General features: G+C 33.7%; 1 protein-coding gene across 18 annotated transcripts in view; it reads left to right on the top strand.

Annotated features, from left to right (window-relative positions):
* The window catches only part of BAZ2B (bromodomain adjacent to zinc finger domain 2B), a 463,486-nt gene extending 441,608 nt beyond the window's left edge, over positions 1-21,878 (top strand). For 8 of the 18 annotated variants that reach the window (XM_023730433.1, XM_023730431.1, XM_023730430.1 and 5 more), the window contains 9 exons: positions 213-489; positions 660-815; positions 1,198-1,358; positions 5,894-6,204; positions 6,597-6,732; positions 10,533-10,679; positions 15,862-16,127; positions 16,366-16,509; positions 20,051-21,877. In XM_023730433.1, coding sequence (XP_023586201.1) covers positions 213-489; positions 660-815; positions 1,198-1,358; positions 5,894-6,204; positions 6,597-6,732; positions 10,533-10,679; positions 15,862-16,127; positions 16,366-16,509; positions 20,051-20,204 — 1,752 coding nt within the window. In that variant the 3' untranslated portion in view covers positions 20,205-21,877. Of the gene's footprint in view, positions 1-212; positions 490-659; positions 816-1,197; positions 1,359-5,893; positions 6,205-6,596; positions 6,733-10,532; positions 10,680-15,861; positions 16,128-16,365; positions 18,765-20,050 lie in introns of those variants that run through there. The other 10 variants (XM_023730420.1, XM_023730423.1, XM_023730421.1 and 7 more) reach the window with 6 other exon arrangements.
* The last annotated feature ends 217 nt before the right edge of the window (positions 21,879-22,095 follow it).

Here is a 22,095-nt window from a genome sequence, read left to right as displayed (position 1 = left end):
TGAGAGGGAAATTATTTTGATTGGGGAGCAAATAAGAACATGAAATTTAACATTGTTGTTGCTATTGTAAAAACTTAATAAAGTGGATTTTTCCTCTAATTGTGATAAGTGAAAGAATATTTTTTTTTCAGGATTAAAAAATAATTTTAAATTCTAAACATTTTTCCAAACTTCTTAGCTTATTCTACTTTTATCTGTTTTGTTTTTGGCAGATAAAAAGTGGCGTATCTATGATGGGACTTCAGTTTTGTGGGTGGCCCACAGGTGTACTTACTTCCAATATTCCATTTACATCATCACCTTTACCTAATCTGGGATCAGGGTTGGGATTATCGGAAGGAAATGGTAATTCATTCTTGACTCCCAATGCTGCTTCAAGTAAAAGTGAATCTCCAGTGCCACAAAATGAAAAAGTTTCTTCAACTCAACCTGCAGCCATTGAAGTAGTGAAACCAGTAGATTTTCTTAGTCCAAAACCTATTCCTGAAGGTAGGTACATTTGCAATGGTTCATAGCCGCTTTATTTCATTATTACAGACTTCTGTATTATAACTGAATCTTTGATGGTTTATATGTAGTTAATAAGTCTTGATTTGCATTGTGCTATGATTTCATATTCAAAATGTTTATAAAAGATCTGCATATTTATTTGGACTTAGAAATGCAGTTTGGTTGGTGGAGGATTATTGACCCTGAGGACCTAAAAGCTTTGCTCAAAGTGCTACATCTCAGAGGAATAAGAGAAAAGGCATTACAAAAACAAATTCAGAAACACTTGGATTATATTACTCAAGCCTGCATCAAGAATAAGGATGGTATGTATCTAAGAGATTTCTTCTCTCTCGCTTAGTTATAATTATTTTAGCTTAAAACATATTTTCATGTATCTTAATTCTTAATTTATTATTGATAGGCATTTTTCTTATTTTGCTCAACAAACAGTAACTATTTACATTTCTTAAATTGATATTACTTTTCTTATAATTTTTTACACCCACATGCATAATGTTTTATATTTCTTAAAAATAATATTCCTACTTTTAGCAGTAGGCTACCTGCGCATACACAAGTGCATTTATATGTGTCAAGTTAGATGTACATGTTACCCCTGGAATTTTATTCACATTCTGGAAGAAATCTCTGATGGGAAAAACTTAATAAAGTGGATTTAAAAAATTAATTTCTTTTCAAACATAGTTGCTATTATTGAATTAAATGAAAATGAAGAAAACCAGGTAACTCGAGATATTGTGGAGAACTGGTCAGTAGAAGAACAAGCGATGGAAATGGACTTGAGTATTCTTCAACAGGTAGAAGATCTAGAAAGGAGAGTTGCATCAGCAAGTTTGCAAGTAAAGGTAAAATTGACTTGGAATAAGATCTGTTTTTAGGGTAATGGAAGGTAACTAATATTTATTTCATGTGTACTATATGCCAGGTACTGTGCTAAATGTTTTCAAACTTTATTTCATTCTCAAAACATTCTTGAATTAATTTTACAGGTAAAGAACCAAGCTCAGAGTAAGTAACCTGCCCATGATTATATAGTGAATGGTTAAATGTGGGTTTAAATCAAGTATGTCTGACTCCAGACTCCCATGTTATTTTTACTAAATCTTGCTGCCTCCTTAATGGTATTAAAAACTATCATGTCTGGTATTCATTCTTTACCACAAACAGAATTTTACAGTTTTCTCCATGTTAAATGTAATGCTCTAGGTCAAGTCCCATCAAACTCCTACAACAGTGTTTCATATAGGACCAGGAACTCAAACTCCTACAATAGTGTTTCATATAGGACCAGGAACTCCCTTGTATGCAAGCCATTTTATATATTGGACTCTTACTCTATATAGTTTAAGTTTAGAGAACAATGTAGATATATCCAAATATATGTTATATTATGATACACATATATACACAACCACACACCCCACATACAGTTATAAAGTTTTTGTTTATCTACTGGCCATGTCACAAACAATGATCAGAATTGACTTCCAATCAACAGGCAAAAGGGAAAGCATTACCTTTGTGCAATACTTTTTGGTTTCGTAAAGAGGGGTACAATGGTGTTCTCAACTGATAATAAACTGATATCTCTGAGAATAAATGGATGGATGATGAATAAGCATGAAAGGGAAAGACACCTGCAGAGGTTTAGCAAATTTAGTCCTGATATAAGTTGATATTTCATTTTTTATTCAGAATGAAAAAATTATGGCATAATACTATCCTATCCAATAATTAAAATTTCATTTCATAATTAGCTTAATGTTGGCATTTGGAAACTTTTGAAGATCTCCAAAAAAAAATGTAGTTTTGCAGAGCTAATGAAATATCTTTCTTGCCACAAACATAAATCACTAACTTTGGGGAGCAAAAAAAAAAATATCATTGGCTAAGTCTATTGTCATAATTCTATATAAAAAACACCTCATTTATCTGGAATCTTCAACAAATGAACTCTTCCGCTAGTTAATATTCTGGAGAGATAAAAATTATTCCATTTAGTGCCATAATTTTTTTTTAACAAGTTTGTTTGATCTCTTATATTACACATTCTACTGCCTGCTTACATTGAGAATTTTGAATGTAATTTAAGTGGTCTTGGTGCCATAGGCTCATCAAATATGAAGGCCAGTTATTAGACAGGAGGTGTGAAGAGGTTTGCCCTTAGACTAAATGATCCTCACATGCCTTGGTTTTTAAACTATTACATCTGCTTCTTATAGTCCATCTTTGTCCTCTCTCCTGGTCATTTGTTACTGCTTGCTGGTTTAAATTTGATTGGTTCTACTAGCCCTATTTTCCTCCAGCTTCCCTAATCTAACTTGCCAATTCCAGATGGCTATAGGATAGGAGAGCATATCGTCAAGCTTTTTAAAATTACATGTAAAGTTAGAGTGTGGGCCTGAAACATTTTCCTGGTGATATACTCAGATTTTGGTGGCTTGACCTTATCACATCACTGGCTGCTTAGCCAGATGTTCTTGGTTGTGTTCTTAGTAGCTAAAATAAGTGGGATTTTTTTTAACTGGGATGTTTTAATATTATCCTGTTAATAAGGTATTGCTGAATTATTCTGTATTATTCTAAGAGTTGAATTGCAATCATATTAGTCTTGAAGAAGAGTCTAAAGATGCAAATGATAAAAAAAATCCACAAAACATTAGTTTTAACCAAAGGAGCACTGGTGGCACAGTGGTTAAGCACTTGGCTGCTAATCAGAAGGTCTCAGTTTCAACCCACTAGCCACTCCACGAGAGAAAGATGTAGCAGTCTGCTTCTGTAAGGATTACAACCTTGGAAACCCTATGGAGCAGTTCTACTCTGTCCAATAGGGTTGCTATGAGTCAGAATCGACTCAGTGGCAATGGTTATAGATGATTTAATGATTTCTTTCTTTCTTTTTTTCTTAAAAAGAAAATGGAGTTATGTTTAGCCTGATGACATAGCCATTGTGAAGATACATTAAGCAGGTGGCCTGGGACTACTATTTAGGTTTATTTCTATCTTTAATATCACTAAGAATTCAGAAGTTCTTTTTATACTGTAGGACACTCTGAGTCCCTAGTCCTCGTTCTATTTTTGAGAGTTTACAGAAAGGCTAATCACTCTTCCAGCTGCTCTAAAGACAGCTCTTATGTCTCTTTTTAAATTTTCTCTTTTCCAAGCTAAATCTTATTAATTCCTTCAACCATTAGTTATGTGAAAGGTTTCCAAGTTCATGATTCTCTTCTGGATAAACATCAATGTCAATACACTTCTTCAACTGTTGTACCCATAACTGTCCATAACGATGTCTGAATCTGTGCATGAGACTTTTACTTTCCTTAATCTGGTACTATACTTCTTTTAATGCTATTTAAATCTGTGCTCGCTTTTTAACATTCATCATACTGTTGCTTCACTGAGTGTGCACTGTAACAAAAATCCTTGGGCTTCTTTCAAAGGGTTTGCTCTTAAGTGACTTTTGTCACATGCGGTATTTCTGTGATTAGCTGCTTAAGCATCAAAGCTGAAATTTGCATTTATCATTGTTAATTTTTTATTAATTTCATTGGAGTACATTTTTTCAGCATATGGAACTACTTTATCATAATTCTGTCATCCAGAATATTAAACTTCCTTCCTAGTTTTAACAGCAGATTTATTAGCAGTCATCTAAGTTATTCCTAAGTACATTAATAGGACAGGCCAAATATAGAGTCTTTGGGCAATGGCACTGAGGACAGTTTTCCAAGTTGACAAGCTGTGTTAACTGTCATTCTTTGTATACAGTTTTCAACCATCTAGATTTCTCTAATTCTAATCTCGTCCTCATTGCTTTGTTTTGTTTTGTTTTCTCGTCAGTTGCTTTGCAGAAATCAAGATGTACTATATTTATAGAATTCCCTGGATTTGGCAATTTAGTATCCCTTTCAAAATATGGGAATGAGGTTCATTTGACATGACTTGTACCCTACACTTATGCCTAGTACTCATAATTCCTTTCTTCCTTTTTAAATATAAATGTTATAATGAATTAAAGGTGAAGAATTGATCCCAATATGTAAGCATACAGACTATCGCTAAAGGAATTTAATAAAAAGGATAATATTCACTTTGTTTTTATTTACTAAGCATTTACTGAGAACCTATCAGACGGTGGACACCACAAAATTGAATAAAATGTGGCTCCTGCCATTTGAAAGCTTGCCATATGATAGGGGAAGTAAAACATGTACAAATATATGCAGAATCTAGTAACTAATCATAGAGAAGGACAGGGTAGCACCTGAATTTAGAAGGATACACTGCTTCTGGTGGAGATATGGAAGATCAGGGAAGATTTCATGCAGAAGTTGAGATGGAACTTGAGAAGATGAATAAGCTTTTGACAGTTAAAGAACAGGGTATGCCATGCTAGGAAGTTGGAAGAGCATGAGCAGAGCACTGGGATCAGGAAGCTCAGGACAAGTGTTTGTGGAATGGCAAGACACGTAATTTGACTGAAGGATACATGAATGAGAACATGAGAGGGAGGGAGATTGAGGTACTTGAATGCCACGGTAAAGATTTTGAACTTTGTTAAACAGTGGAGAATCTTTGAAGAATTTTGAGCTGGAAGATAAATAAAAGCAAGCTGAGTTATGTCTTTCATTTATTCAATTAACATATATGAATTGAGTGCCTACTATTTACCTTCACTGTGTTGGAGATAAAATGAGTAAAAGCAGACATGGCCCTGCCCACTTGGAATTTAGAGGTAGAAAGATGTTAATCAAATAATCACATGAGTAAAATGTTGCAACCATGACAAGACTATGGAGCATTATATTCTGTGAGAGCCTAATGAGAACCAAGGTGGTCAGGGAAGGATTGATCCTCTGAGGAAGTGACTTTTAAGCTGAGAGCTGCAGAGTAAGTGGAGTTAACTAGATAAAGAGGAGCCTGGAAAAGCTGTAAGGCAAAGGTAACAGCTTATGCAAGTCCCCTGTGGTCAAAGGAAAATGGTGAGTAAAAGAGCTTGTACAGAAGATTAGTGGAAGGAATGAAAACAGAAAGGAAGAGCAAGGCTTAGAGGCTACCAAGAGATTTCCATTTCAGTGGTTCTATGCAGTTAATAAGAATCTAAGTCAAAAATCCTTTAGAGTACTTTTTTGATTTTTATTATACTTTTCATAATATCAGAAGTGGTTAAATTTTTCCTTTTCAAGCTTTTCTTAAAACTGTTTTAAAGTTTTTGTTTTTCTTGTTTCTGCCTAGCATTAGGAAAGTACAAGGTAAAAGCTTTTAGTAAAGATCCTTGAGATCTGCTGGTGGCTGATGCTGTATTTTAAGTAAAGGTAATACACCCACCCGGCATTTTGAGAGAAAACGGTAATAACACTATTCTCTTGATATATAGGGTTGGATGTGTCCAGAGCCTGCATCAGAAAGGGAGGACTTGGTATATTTTGAACATAAGTCATTTACTAAATTGTGCAAGGAGCATGATGGTGAATTTACTGGCAAAGAAGAAAGCAGTGCACATGCACTAGAACGGCAGAGTGACAACCCCCTAGATATAGCTGTAACCAGGCTGGCTGATTTGGAGCGGAACATTGAAAGAAGGTATCTGAAGAGCCCCTTAAGTACCACCATTCAGATCAAACTGGATAATGTGGGCACAGTTACTGTCCCTGCTCCTGCACCATCCATTAGTGGTGATGGTGACGGGTAGGTTATTGAGATTAACTTGAAAAATTATTGTGCTTCTTTGCTAATTGGAGCCTATTTTCTATTGCCTGTTATCTATGTATCTTCTTGTATGTCTGTGATCCATATGGATCATGCTATTTGCATGATGCTTTGTAAAAACTTTTTTTTTTTTTTTTGTTATGTGCGTTGATAATCCTTGCAAAGTGATCTTACATTTACCTGGTTGTGACTAAGCTTTGAGGCACGTAGCCACAGTCTGTGCACTACATCCAATTTAGTTGCTTAAACCTTATACTTATTGGCTGTCACATGTTTTTGTCATTGCTTGGCTTTCAGTGTGATGATTGTTTCACATTCAGTAACCATAAATGTAGACATGACCTACTTAATTTTTCTATATTTCAATGCAGAATTGAAGAGGATATTGCTCCAGGGCTCAGGGTCTGGAGAAGGGCATTATCAGAAGCTCGCAGTGCTGCACAGGTAGCTCTGTGCATTCAGCAATTACAGAAATCAATAGCATGGGAAAAATCAATTATGAAAGTTGTAAGTGTTTTTATTAAAAAATACTATAACTAATTTAATCTGTCCTTTTTTTCCCAACCTCCAGATCTTTCTTAATTATATATTACTTGTTGTCAAAGTATAATGCATACTGTATTTGAGAGTTTTTTTGATTTTTAAACACTGTGTAGTTGGACATTTTCCTTCTAAGTTTGAGCTTTTTGAGATACCAAACATGTTCTTTTTTATTTTTGAAAATCTTGTTTCTGTCTCCTTTGAATTTTGCTTATGACTCTTACTAAAGTTGTTTTTCTACATTCCATCAGTATATTAGTTGTTAACCTAAATATTTTGAAGGCCCTTTCACCCTTGTGACATTCTAATTGATAATATTATCTAATCCCTTCACTGTGTTCCTAAAATGTCTTATATTTCTATCGATTTCCATTTTTATACCAAGAAATACATTGATAAGTAAATACAAAATAAACACAGGGCTCTTAGTTTATATGTTTGTATCATTTATTTGGCCTCAGATGTGGCTGACATGAAGACTAGACGTTTTAGTCTTTCCTCTGATAATTAAAACTGGTTTTTCACCTTCTTTGTATACGTTCAATCAGTTATTACCATGTAGTGAGCCTCTACTTTGTGCCAGCCACCTATATGCTGTGTCTTCAAAAAATAAAAGCTGTATTTCATACATCTTTCAGAAGAGGTATTTATTTTAAATCATGTATAAGTTGTCCCTCTTGCCTGTTTTATATTATATATTATATAGTCATATAATAATTTGTATTATTATATGTAGACTTTAATGAATCACCTTAACATTTACTTTAGAATTCAGGCTAGCTTTAAAATTCAGGCATTTGAAATTTGTTTTCAGCAGTGGCTTGAGGTGAAATTCCTTTATTTAAAATGGCTATTCCCTGAAGAGAAGAAGTGATCCTTAAATAATGGCGTTTTTCCCTCCATTTTTACCTCTATGCTTACACTACTTAAGGCCTGATTGATTCTATACAAATAAATGTGCTTTCTTCTGTAGTTTTTCACTTCTTCCTAAAATATCCACAGAATAATGAACTCGCAATTTTCACCGTATGCTCAAATTTAGGTTTTTCCAAATCCAGATTAGAATTTACTATAAATTTTAAGGTATTTTCAGTTTATCTGGTAGCATTTTTACTGGGTAATATTTCTACAATTTACCCTTTTAAAGATCATAATCAATAAACAGTTTAAAAATTATCTTGGAAAAACACATTTGGTGAAATCTAGGACATAATCATCAAAAAAAGATTAAGTTCCTACATCAGAATGAAATTTCTACGGTTATGTTTCTCATCTGCACCAAAACAATCATCACAGTGCTGTCAGTTTTGTTATAAACCTATACACAGAAACCCAAAACTTATACTGAGATCTGTATTTTTATTAGTATCCTTAACTTTCTGTAATCTAAAGTTTTTTTTTCAGTTTTTGCAAATTCATTAACCTTTCCCATGTTATTAACACATCTCTTACAATCTTTTTTTAAAGCTTAATAATATATTATTTGCTATGAAACTACCCTGAAAAGAGACAGAGTTTTGTATTCAAAGACTAATGAACATTTTATAACCTTTCATTAGAAATTGAAAAGTGCCTATAATAATACAGGGTTACTATGAGTCAGAATCAACTCAATGGCACTAAGTTTATAATAATCCTCATGATCCTAAACAAAATGTTAAAGTGCTCTATATCTTTACAAATATCCCCTTGGTCAGAGACCAAGCTTACCAGGAAAGAAGGAGCTGTCATAATTTGCCTCCAGATAATCCTCTGCCCAGAGTATGCTTTTATTGTTGTTAATTTTAAATACTAGGCAACATCCACAATTCCTTAACTGTAGTAGCAAAGGACTTAAAACCAAATAGTAATCTATTTGTTTTAACAAACTGAGCTATTCCTATGATTTTCAGAAAGTTATGAGTTTGATGTTTGTCATTCCTTCTTAATAAGTATTAGAATGTAATTCTGCTTTTTTAAAATAATAAGCATAAGAGGTAAGACTTTGTAGTATTTTAGTTATCTATTGTAGAAAACAGCGAGATTTACTTATGTCATGAATCTTATTTTTAAATTACTGTTTATTTTATAATTATTGTTTTAGTGGCTTAAATATAACCTTCCAAGTGTTATTTCTCAGTGAGTAACTTTACAATGGGAGAAAGATGTGGCAGTATGCTTCCGTAAAGATCTACAGCCTTGGAAACCCTATGGGGCAGTTCTACTCTGTTGTATAGGGTCACTATGAGTTGGAATCAACTGGATGGCAGTGGGTTTGGGATTTTTTGTGTGTGTGTGTGACTTTACAATGAAAGTTTTAAAGTTATAAGTCAATTTTGGAGATACCGTTTAATACCATATTAAGGAATTTAGTGATGTGGTAATAGAAGAAGCCAAAGATAGATACTTATTCTTGGAATGTTAAACTCATGCTGCTTTTAATCTTAGTACACGTGTCAATTTTGATATTACTAATATATTAAATATATTTAATAAATACTTGTTAAGTCTAATAGTGTGTATCTGTCATTTTGATAAGATTCTTAAAGTATCACTAGTGCACCTGCTTCTGAAAGGTCACAGCCTTGAAAACCCTTTGGAGCAGTTCTACTCTGCACACGTGGAGTGGCCATGAGTGAGAATCGACTGGACAGCAACTAACAGCACAACAACAGTGTACATAATGAGTTACAGAAGACTTTCCCAGATTAAGATTTAATGTATTGAGAAGTAAACAAATTAAGTTTAAACAATTAAGCTATCTTGTTATTAACATTATATATTTACATAAATTTATATTTGTATAAATGATTCCTAGTTTAAATGTTTTTATTGTTTTAAATGTTGATTATAGGACATATTCTATTGTGACTGAAAATATGAACTAAATATCAAAACAGAATGTTAGTTCTTACCCTTTTTAATACATCTTGAAAGTTTATACTTGTCTCTTTCACTTCTTTCCCTTTCTGAAATTTGTTGTATAAAGTATGTATGTATCAGAGAAAAACTTCTTTGCAGATTTTAAAGTTTTATACTTCAGCTTTATGGTAGTAGAAGTTTTTCAATAGAGAAGAAATAATTTTATTTTTAACTCTACAAAATAAATCATGACATTTTAAATTCTTTGATTTAATTTATTGTATCATTTTCCTTTAAAATTATTTTGTAGTGATGCATTTTATGTACTTGTGATACAGATTTGATTTGGGTTGATTTAATTTTCAAAGTTTCCTGATTTGAATACTTTACACTCATTTTAAAAACAAAAAATAGATGAATAATTTAGTCAAAATCTAGGGGCATCTTTTGTTATATGTAATTCGGATCTGAATGCAAGTTTCTTAACTTTGATCTTTACTAATAACTCTAACCCTTACTCCTTTCTCAGGACATCACAAGGATGCTAAGATAATCAAAAGATAAAACACATTTTTAAAAAACCACCACATATTAAAGCTATTCATTGCTTTATGTGCTCTAATGTCATGTTAATTATTTCATATGTTAATGTGTACTTGCTTCTGAAGTGTGTGCAGGCATTCAAGCCTATGGCTTTGTTCTTTGCGGTGTACCTGAAATGTGCATTGACCCCAACAGAACTGCTCACCCCGTCATGTGGTCCATATCTGTGTAATGAGAGATACATAGATGTGTATGGCTACTGTATATTTGTTAGCAAGCGGAATGTTCATTACTAATATAAATGAGGAATTTCTGGTTTAACATCCCAATAACTATTATTCAAAGCAGAGGGTTAATTTTAAGTGATTTTTCATGTATTATAGTATTGCCAGATCTGTCGAAAGGGAGATAATGAAGAGCTGCTTCTTCTCTGTGATGGCTGTGACAAAGGCTGTCATACATACTGCCATAGACCCAAGATCACTACTATACCAGATGGGGACTGGTTTTGTCCAGCTTGCATTGCTAAGGTAAGGCTGATCTAAAACTAAGCTTTTTAAGTGCCAGATCAAAATACAGAGCTTTATGTTATATATATAAATTCACATACCATAAAATTCACCTTTTAAAAATGTGTAACTCAGTGATTTTTAATATATTCACAAAGTTGTGCAGCCATCACCATTTCCTAATTCCACAACATTTTCATCACCCCAAAATATCCCTTGAACCCATTAACAGTCATTTCTATTTCCTGCCCCTCCATAGCCCTTGACAATTACTAATCTACTTTCTGTCTCTATGGATTTGCCTATTCTGAACATTTCATATAAATGGAATCATATAATATGTGGGCTTTTGTGACTAGCTCCTTTTACTTAGCATAATATTTTCAAGGTTCATTCATGTTGTAGCATGTAACAGTACTTCCTTCCTTTTTATGGCCAAATAAATTCCATTATGGAGATATCTAGCCATTCATCATTTGATGGACATTTGAATTTTTTCCACTATTTGGTTATTATGAAAATCCTACGAACATTCTTTACAAGTTTTTATATGAACATATGTTTTTAGTTCTCTTGGGTATATACCTAAGCATGGAATTGCTCGGTCATATGGTAAGCATGTATATTTTAAGTCATTTTCCAGTCATATTTAAAATAGAAACCTGTGAAGTCATACCATTAATTAAGAGAGAAGCAATATGATAAATGAGAAGAAGTAGGTTTTGGAGTTAGAAAACAAGGAATAAGAAATATAAAAGGATCAGCATGTATTGAGGGCCAGACTTTTCGCTAGGTGTTTCCTACCTCAGCCATTCTCTCCCATGTTTATTCACTTGACCTAATCATTACCAGTAACTACAGCCTCTCCATAAACTCAATCCCAAACATACATTCTGTCCACTAACTCCTTTTCTTTCCAGCTTACTTCCTACAGCTCTCCGTCTCCAACAATCATTTGACCCCACCAGGGTCATCAGTTTACTTAAGTCCTTTTCACTGTTCCTCTCTCCCTACATGTCTTCTCTTTCCTGAACCTGGCTTATAATATGTCAGTATCCCATTATCATAATCATTACATCCACTTTTAGCTTCTTTACCTTTCTCTTACACAGCAAAATCATAATTCTGGGTAATCCACCTCTCTGTCTTCTCCAGCACCCACACCTGTGTATCTTAATGTGGCTGGAGAAAACACCCAGCCCTGCTGACTAGTGCCATCTGAATTCAAGACCAGAAACCTCAACAGGGCCTGTAATGCTGGCTGCTTATCACCCCTTTTCTATATTCTCAACCCTACACCTCTGCCTCCTTCACCCTCACTCTCAGCTGATGGCCTTACACCATTTCAATGAGAAAATGGAAGCCATCAGAAGAAAATATCACAAGATCACACAACCACGTCTACTGTCATTCCTACATCTGGGTTCACATATTCTACCTTCTCTCCTATTGCCAGGAGCTGCTAGTGCTCTAACTAAGCCAGCTCCTTCACTTGTGCCTCACATCTCATCCCCGCTCACCATTTTTAGGGGCGTTACTACAACAATTATTGCCTTCATCATCAATTTCTGCTTCTCCACTGGGTTCTTCTCATCAGTCTACTAACATGCTAGTATTTCTCCCATCTTAATAAACAAAAACCTTCTTCTGGTCTCACTTCTCCCTTGACCTACTTCCCTCATTTCTCTCCTTCCCTTTACAGAAAAACTCCTTGAAAGTTTCTGTTCTTGTTCTCTCCTCCGATTTGCTCTTGAACTCCCATTTTTCACCTCCACAACTCTGAAATTACTCTTATCATTTTAACCGATGACATCCACATTGCTCAATCCAGTGAGTTCAGTTCTCAGGTTTCATTTGACCTATTAGTTACATTTGATAAGAGTTGACCACGTCCTCCTCCTTGAAACATTGTCTTCACTTGGCTTCTAGGATTAAAATACTATAACCACTGACTTTTCCTTTGCTCCTTCTCAGTCTCCTTTACTGGTTTTTCTCATCTCCCTGATCTGTAAACACTGATGTGCTTTCTTAGCTTTAGTGTTATGATATGTAAAATGGAATAGTATCTGCTTTGTGGAGATTCATGAGGATCAAATAAGGTCATGTATGTGAAGTTTTATAAGCTGTAAAGTTTTGTAAAGTTTTTTTAATAATACTTTAACGTATTTTAGAATATATTTTTAAAAATTGCAGGAGTGCCTTATGATATCATATTTATTAATAATCACTTTTTGATTTCTCATTACTTTATCATTTTTGTTGTATATATTTAAGTGTAGTTTAGTAACAGTCTTCACTGGTTGTACATAAATTATCCTTTAGCATTATTACTGTCAAGTTACGAAAATTTCTCTAATATTTTATGAATTACTAATAGATAAGTGTTTTAATTCTTAGAGATATCACCTGCTAGGCCATTGTAGGTTTTGCTTTCAATAAATTTACTTAAATTAGAATTCTGGCTATCTGTCATTCAAGGAGTGAACTAGGAGACATCAGATCTATGATTTCCTCCAAGCCCTTCTATGTGAAATGGCTTTCTGTGCATCTGCTTTTTTCATTCTTAAATGTAATGAACTAGATGTTAATGTTTCTTACAACAATGAAAAAATAATATTCTGAGCATTTGATTTTTTTGTTTAAGAAAAAGTTAAGGCTTATAAAATATCTCACCAATTAATTCATAGTTATTCAGAAATATTTATGCTATACATTTTGCCCTTAAATGGCTATTTCTATATAGATCATAAAGATTAAGTATTTTTACTCTATGTGTATGTGTGTCTGCATATATATGTTACATAATCACAGAATCAAAAGACTTGTGTGTGTATATGTGCATATTTACATATGCTCACAGATACACACAAATATACATATTACAAGTTTCAAACTCTACTGCCTACAAAAGCTAGGTGGCAAATAGCATAAAAGAGCTCCTTGGATCCCTGGAGGGGACTGTGGCAAACAGGAGAGTCATGCCCCATCTAACTGTGGCCGTCACCTCTCAACTCCAGTTAGTTGTCATGTAGGAATGTGGGCCCAGTGTTTCAGGATCTTCAAATATTACAAGAGAAGTCAAGATTATGGATTTTAATATATGTCCTCCCAAATTTTTAATGTTGGCAACAAATTCAGAGTTTTTACAAGCATCATAAGAGCCAAACAGCACATTCTGTGGGCTGTTTATAGCCTGTGATCCACCATCTACAACTTCTGATATATAAATATACAAACATAAGAGAAATGCGTCCTTGGAGGTGTAATCTGGTAGGTTCTGCCTAGGACCCATTGAAGTTCCTCTTTGAACCTGGGCTCTAGCAAGATGGAGAGAAGTGGGGTCTCTGCCCAAGAACAAAGTAATCAGATAACAGAGTAACTGTAAAGCTTGCTTTTATAGTGTGTGTACCTACATTGTCTAATAAGGTAAGCTGATAAACATTATTTACGGTATTAAAGAAATTTATTTTGAGACATTATTGTCTTTTCTTAAATACAACAGAAGTCTTTTGATTCTGTGATTTTAATTTTATATTTTCTTTCTGTAGTTCAAATTGAAACTAGAAGTTCTGGCCCATTATTCATGAAATTTTGTTCTTTTTATTTTAAGTAACACAACTATTCAATCTAATTTTATTTAATCTTCATTAAATGGACTTTTTCCTCATTATATTAAGCATTGTTCAGAGTGCTAAGAGCTCAGTGTTATATGAAAACCAAAAATAACCAGATTTTAGTGAATGAAAATTAAACTAAATGGATAAGAGACTTACTAAAACATTTTAATTACTTCAGTTAGTAACAAGCAGTAGTGATTCTTTGATATGGGGGAAAGTGTTGGATTTATGGTTTGCCTTATTACTTTAGTTAATTAAAATATCTACTTTACTTTTAACCTGCCAATATAGAACCAAATAATTTTAATTGCTTATATAAAAGAGCAGTTTTTAAAAAATATTTCTAGAAAGCATCATGAAAATACTTCAAGAAACTGATCTGAGATACTCTAAGAGATGTTCTTAGCCAAATTCATTTCAAGAATACAGCCAATTTTAAATTATTGCTGGATTGGTTATATGACTATGCAGTCTAGGATTTCTTAACAGTCTGGTTAAAGGAAAAATAGTCTTTCAAAAAAAGGTAGGCACTATTCTGGGAAGTCAAAGCAAAAGTCATATAATGCCAGTGACTTTGCATATCTCTCTTCTTTTATCTACTATATTTATTATAAAATTTAACATTCTAAAGGCAGAATTATTTCCCTGTTTCTAAATTTGGAGACTCAGGAAGGAGTAACTCGTGCATCATTGTGCTGCCTGCAGTGTTGTGATTTGATTCATAAGGCAACAATGAGTTTTTCTATATAATTTTAGAATTAGATGATCTTAGCAATTGTGGAGCTTATCTTTTTCATTTTACTAGTGAGAAAACAAGACCTCATAGATATTTTTGTCCCAAGCTCCATGACCACTTAGTGTCAGAACCACTGCTGGAATTCATACACTTTGATTACAAGTATAATATCCTTGATAACATTTCTTTCTACATTGTTTTCCTTAAAACAGACATCTTTTTCCCCCCATCCTTCCCCACTGCTTTATTCACTCCTAGGAACTCTTAAGTTTATAAAACTCTCTTATAGCAGATTCTTTTTATTCTTTATCCAGAAAAAAAAAAAAATCAAGTCCATTAGATTTGGTCATTTAAAAAGAATTTTTCTCTATTTCATGCTTCATGAGCTCTTTTTCATGTTTGGCCTAGCTTATTAATAACCCTTAAACTTTCTTGTTAATAAGCTATCAATTTTTGTTTATATTCACCTTTTCTCTTAATCATATTGTATTCTAAAAGAGTCATTTTGTAATCTTCAAATTCATTCAGTTAGTGACCTACATTACACTGCTGGTAAGTTCTGTAACACCAAAGATGGATTATCCTGAGTTATCCTGAGATCAGCATCTTCAAGTTTTAAGAATTCTCAAGATGAATGGATTTTTCATTTTTTATGCTTTATTCAATTTTAGCCTTATATTATGGGAAAACAAATTCACAAAACTCTTCTGAAAATAATAGAATTATCAAGTTTCTAGATCAGAGATAATATTCTTTTTATTTATCCTGTTAGACTTTCATAATTTAAAATAATGCAAGTTCTGTAGACAATTATTTACTTATGCCTCACTTTTTTTTGTTTAAATTAAAGGCAAGTGGTCAAACTCTAAAAATCAAAAAACTTCATGTCAAAGGAAAAAAGGCAAATGAGCCAAAGAAAGGCAAGAAAGTACCTTTAGCAGGTGATACTGAAGATGAAGACTCTGCATCTACAAGCAGTTCCCTAAAAAGAGGAAACAAAGACCTCAAAAAAAGAAAAATGGAGGAAAACACTTCTATTAACTTGTCAAAACAAGACAGCTTTACTTCTGTTAAAAAACCTAAAAGAGATGATTCCAAGGACCTAGCTCTTTGCAGGTATTGTATATTTACAGCATTCCATTTTACTTGTTTAGAAATCTTTTACCATACTATAGATTACTTTTGGCAAGTTTGTAAGTAAACATATTCCTTTATCTTTTTAAAATAAATTAATTTACATTGTTTTAACTTCTAAAATGATAATAGCTAAATTTTTAATAAAAACAGATCATTCTATGATAAAAATAGATCATCCTAGAGCATAGATATTGATTTCAAACATTATTTTCTTTAGTATGATCCTGACTGAAATGGAAACTCATGAGGATGCCTGGCCTTTTCTACTTCCTGTAAACTTGAAACTTGTTCCTGGTTATAAGAAAGTTATTAAGAAACCTATGGATTTTTCCACAATTAGAGAGAAACTAAGTAGTGGACAGTAAGTAAATCATTCCCATCAGTAATTATTTCTGGTAAAGGAAGCCTGATATGTACTGAACACTTTTCTGGTCAGCATAGAATACATTAATTAATGGCAAAGACATAGGCCTTGACTTTGGAAAGCTGTATGTATATATTTGGCTAAAGTAGGATAGTAGGGGAGACAGATCAATTAAAACATTGAAGCAGTTAAAAGGTGGTATGATAAACCTTCTTTTGACCACGTTGGAGGGGTACCAACCCAGACTAGGAGTAACGAAAAGTATCAAGGAAGCTTCCCAAACAAAGTAGCATGTAATCTGGAACCAAAAAATTAACCACTTGCTTTGTGAATCAATGGAATATTGACACCACCTCATATGGATTTAATAAAAATTGACTAGAATATTTTCAGATTATCACAGTTGAGGAGTAGAAGATAATTAGAAATTTTAAATGTGAAAAATCTTTATTCTGGGTTGTTAGAGAATGCTAAAAATGCATTCGTTAAATATGGAAGACAACTATCATTTACTCCTCTCCACCATGTCCTCCTTGTGATTCTATCACAAAAGTAAAAATGACTTCCTGGTCACAGTTAATGCTTTCTGTTAGACCACTTCAAACTCTGAAGCCAGAGAGTAGCAGCTTTAAGATGGTAGAATTCAGTTGGTTCTGGCAATGACCCACTTTGGAGCCACAAGAATAAAGCGGTTCACTTAAAGAACAAGCCCAGACAAAGCCACTCCACAAGGGAGTAGCCAGAAGTTGTGGAGCTGCCTTCTCTCCTCCATTCCTCCCTCTTCCTTTATTGCTATCTGCCAGTTTAGCTTAATATAACCTAAGCCCATCAACTTTAGGCTGTCTTAAAAAATATGGAAAAAGGACTGTACAGTGAAAGAATAATTACATAATGTATTTTAAAAATACATTGTTATTGCTGTTGTTATTGTTCAGTTTATTATTTAGTTCTTTCTGGTGTTCTTTTGGTGAAAATTACTGTACTCTGTAATTTATGTTCAATTTAGAAGAATTGAGTAGAACTTCACTCACGGTGATTGGTGTCCCTCTCATGCATATCAAATGATCGACTAGATTGACCAAATGACTAATTTATTAAGGCTGAAATATCAGTCTTTCAAATGATCGTGTCTGCTTTGTTTTATTTTCAAAAAAATTACAGTAGGCACCTGCCCCAATTCAGAAAACATTTAAAACCATTTAAACTATTGGTTATAATATGAACCAAACAGCCAAAGCTGCTGTCTAGATACGGCCTAGTTCTGCTGCTTTTTCTGTCTTTCAAACTACTCAGGTGTTTAAGGGGACAACATGATTGACTTCATAATAAACATGGCCAGGACAAAGACTTACGCAGGAAGACTTTACCAGTGTTTAAATTAACTCTTGACTTTTAACTTCCATGATCCCGCAATTCCTGGATAGAGGGTGAACCTAACCATCAAAATCTCCAAAGTGAAGCCTTAGAAATTAACAAAGAATTACCAAAAGAGCCACAAAACTGGAGTTCTCTTTTAAGAAGGAGCCCTGGGAAATGATTGAGGTGGGGCACGGTGGAGGCAGGCAGAAAGGAAGCCATTCTGTATAATTCTCTTTGTGAACCCAGCTGTGGGGGAGGCAAAACTCATTGGATTGATCAGCTTCCTCTCTAATTTCAAGTTGTTTAATTAAACCCAAACTAATGAGTTAGAGCCAAAACTCATTAATAGTATTTCAAATTTGTAAAGTAGAAATTTAAAGACCTGAGAGGAGGAAGTACCTGCTTTAATTAATCTTTCTGGACTTCATCAGCTGCCCCAACCCCATAAAGGAAGGGCATGAATGTGGGTATTATCTCCCTAGAATCTCAACTGGAATTCTGCCCTACATTTCAGTCTCTGTAGCATCAACCATTAACCTTTTCTTGTGGTAAGGAAGAGTCTGAAGAGAAAAATAGTCCTCAAAGTGACTTTAAAATATTTTATAAAAATATTTCCTACATACAGTGTATGATTTCATTAATATGAAATATCTAGTCTAGGTAAATCTATAGAGACAGAAAGATTGATTGTTGCCAGGAGCTGAGGTGAAAGGGGTGTGAAAAGGAACTCCTTAATGGGCACAGGAGTCCCTTTTGGGGTGATGAAAACGTTTTGAAACTAGATAGAGGTGGTAGTTGCACAGCGTTGTGTGTACTAAATGCCTCTGAATTGTTTGCTTTAAAATGGTTAATTTTATGTTATGTGAATTGTGCCTCAATTAAAAAAAAAAAAATTTCCAGAACAGGAAAATGGATGAGGTTATATAAGGGCTGACTCAACTCTTTGTGAGCTTGTTACAGATAGAGAACTTTTATTTCTTTTATTATTACACATAGAGAGTCAAAGACTATAAAGCATTTCATCAAAGAAATAGAATTCCACTTTACAAGGTCTTAGAACTTCAGTGACTCACAGGTACTTCTAATGGGTAATGTATTTTAATATCAAACTGATCATAAATTAGAATTAATTTAAAATTTGAATTTCTGAAAGCCCTCTTTCAAAATATTGAAATTGTATCAAATTGGGTTTGAGTTGGCTTTAAATGTACCACTCTTCTCTGACCAATAAGCATGAACAGATTCATTCACCTTTTGTTCTCCGTGTTCTTACACAGCAGGAGAGAACTGGGCTGATCCCATCAGAAAAGCATGAAAGCCACAATGCTTCAATTGTGCTTCATCCCTTTACCAGAGATAACGTTTCTCACAATGTTATCTCTGGTAAAGGAAGCCAGTTCCAGTTGCCATAGAGTTGATTCTGACTCATGGCCAACCCCACTTGTGTCAAAGTAGAACTGTGTTCCATAGGGTTTTCAATGGCTGATTATTTCAGAAAGTAGACTGCCAGGCCTTTCTTCTGAGGCATCTCTGGTGGACTCGAAACTCCCACACACTTTTTGGCCTGTTTTGGATCATCATGCCCCAATGCTTGAGCAAAATAGTATATTTGGAGTGAGAAGAGAGATGGGAAATGGAGGAGGTTCAACAGAGAGTGTCATATCTTGGGATATCTGTAAAAGTTACAGGGTAGGTAAGTGTATCATTTACAGTACATAGAAAGCATTTATATTATTTCTCCTTCAACTGAACGTTTTTTAATGCCGATAATGTGTTTAAGATGTGTAAGCTGAGAATAGGGCACTACAAGCGATAGAGGAGTTAATAAAGTAGTTGAGTGGGATGAGTCCTGGAACAGAATTTTGATACACGTCATACAGAAAATGGGATGTGAGAAAATGTCAGTTAGTTGAAACGTGTCTTAATCTTCAGAGAGATTAGTTTTTCCATTTAACCAGTCTTTAAAACTTGTGTAGTGGCAGACATGGAATTTTAAAAAATGTTTTGTTTATAAAACAGTATCGTATATTTTAGATACCAGTTGAAATACAGTTACCCTAATCTTTTCTTCTTCCTTTCAGTTTTACTTCTTATTTTACCTTTTATTACCTCTTCATTTTTATTTATAAACCTAAGCCACAACCACAAAAGCAGTCTCTAATCATGTGTTTTCTTTCAGGTATCCAAACCTTGAAACCTTTGCTGTAGATGTCAGGCTTGTTTTTGACAACTGTGAAACATTTAATGAAGATGATTCTGATATAGGCAGAGCTGGCCACAGTATGAGGAAGTATTTTGAAAAAAAGTGGACAGATACTTTCAAAGTGAGCTGAAGTTATAATAACCTTTTTTGTTTCCTTTTAACAAGGACAAATGAGACCAGCAATGTGAACTGTATTTACATAAACGTGCAAGGCACATACATAATGACTTTTTTTTCCATAAAATAAGTATCACAAAAAAAGTATCAGAAGAATGATGCCATTTTTAAAGGCTTCACTCCTACAACAACCAAGGCCCTTGGTTATTGGTTTATGTGATTTATCAGCTAATTTAGGTAGAACAGGGAAGCACACCCAAAGAATTTTCAAAGGAAAGGGTGTTATAGTGCAATAGCAATTAAAATATATCAAATCGCACTGAATATTCAACACCAGAGCTCTAACTTGGGAAATGGTTCTCCTTTCCCTCTCAATAAATATCTATTTTTCATTTTTTTACTTTGTAGTTTATTTTTTAGTGAATGTATTTAATTTTATGAATTATTTATGATTAAACCACATCCAGAATCTTCGTTTTCTGTGAAAAGGAAGAACTAGAAAAATTGCTTTAAATCTTGAAAATACAACAAGGAATGTTTTAAAATATAAAACAAAGCCAAGTTAAACTGTTTACACTGATGTGCTATAAAAGCACCAAAAATAAATTTTACTGTAGAGTTACAAGTACATTTATATATATGTTGCTGCATCACTTGTGTAGTTAAATTGTATTTCAAGACAGTGAAGAAAAATTAACATGTATATACTGTTCATTATTGTTTATATTAAGTCTTGTTTTAAATATGTATTATGTGTATATATTGTTTGCAGACATTATTGTTTATGCCTTAGAAGGATTGTAGCATTTTATTTTAGTCTGAAGGTAATTATAGCTATATAGCTTGTACAGTAATTATCCTCTACCAACACTGTGGCATCTCTTTAATCTTGGTAGTGCCTGCCTTTGAAACAGGGTGTAGGGGATATTAGTTTTCCATTTTTCTATTTTGTTATATAATTTCAAGCCACCAGGGCCTAAATTAAAGTATAATCATTTGTATCCATGTGGAATAAAATTGTGACAATTTCCTACGCACACAGTATTTTTTCATAGAAACATTTCCCTCCCATTTGCCTTGCCTCAAAAATAAATTTAAAAGACATTTGTAACCACTGTGTTTTATCTACTGTGTGTTGTGGTGTCCTGTTGGAGGCAAATAGATCGGAATTTTTTTTGTACCTATGTAAGAGTACTTGAAATTTTATTTAAAATAAAATGTTGTGGAAGAGGTAGCATTCTTTTTTTTAGGAGTGTTATTTTTCACTACTATGTGTGGCACGGATACAATAAAAGACTTTTACAAACTAGTTTTTTTTAGTTTTTTTTAATGAACCTGAATATATATTCTTTTCAGAAAGGCAGTTATTTTAAATTTGTTTTTCTACAGATTCATAAAGGAGTGTGATTGAAATGACATTGGTCTGGGTGGAGGAAGGTGGATTTGAGTCATGTGATGTGACTTTCATGAGCCTCTTAACCTCTCTGAACCTCATTTCTTATTTCACATCTTTAATATGCAAATATTAAGATCCATTTTTAAGGTCTTGTTCTGATATGAGAAATGTCTCTATTGGTAGACACATAATCCGCTTGACAATAAGAAAAACTGATCGTATAGATTAGTCTAAACGGCCTCCACCAGACTGAGTCCAGTACAACTAGATGGTGTCCGGCTACCACCACTGACTGCTCTGACAGGGATCACAACAGAGAGTCCCGGACAGAGCTGGAGAAAAATGTAGAACTAAATTCTAACTCACAAAAAAAGACCAGACTTACTGGCCTGACAGAGACTAGAGAAACCCTGAGAGTATGGCCCCTGGACACCCTTTTAGCTCAGTGGTGAAGTCACTCCCGAGGTTCACCCTCCAGTGAAAAATGAGACGGCCCCATAAAACAAAA

Source organism: Trichechus manatus, unplaced genomic scaffold (assembly GCF_000243295.1).
Source record: "Trichechus manatus latirostris isolate Lorelei unplaced genomic scaffold, TriManLat1.0 scaffold00036, whole genome shotgun sequence".
Lineage (NCBI taxonomy): Eukaryota > Metazoa > Chordata > Mammalia > Sirenia > Trichechidae > Trichechus > Trichechus manatus.
The sequence above is the reverse complement of the archived record's forward strand: the minus strand, read 5'-3'. Positions and strand labels throughout refer to the sequence as shown.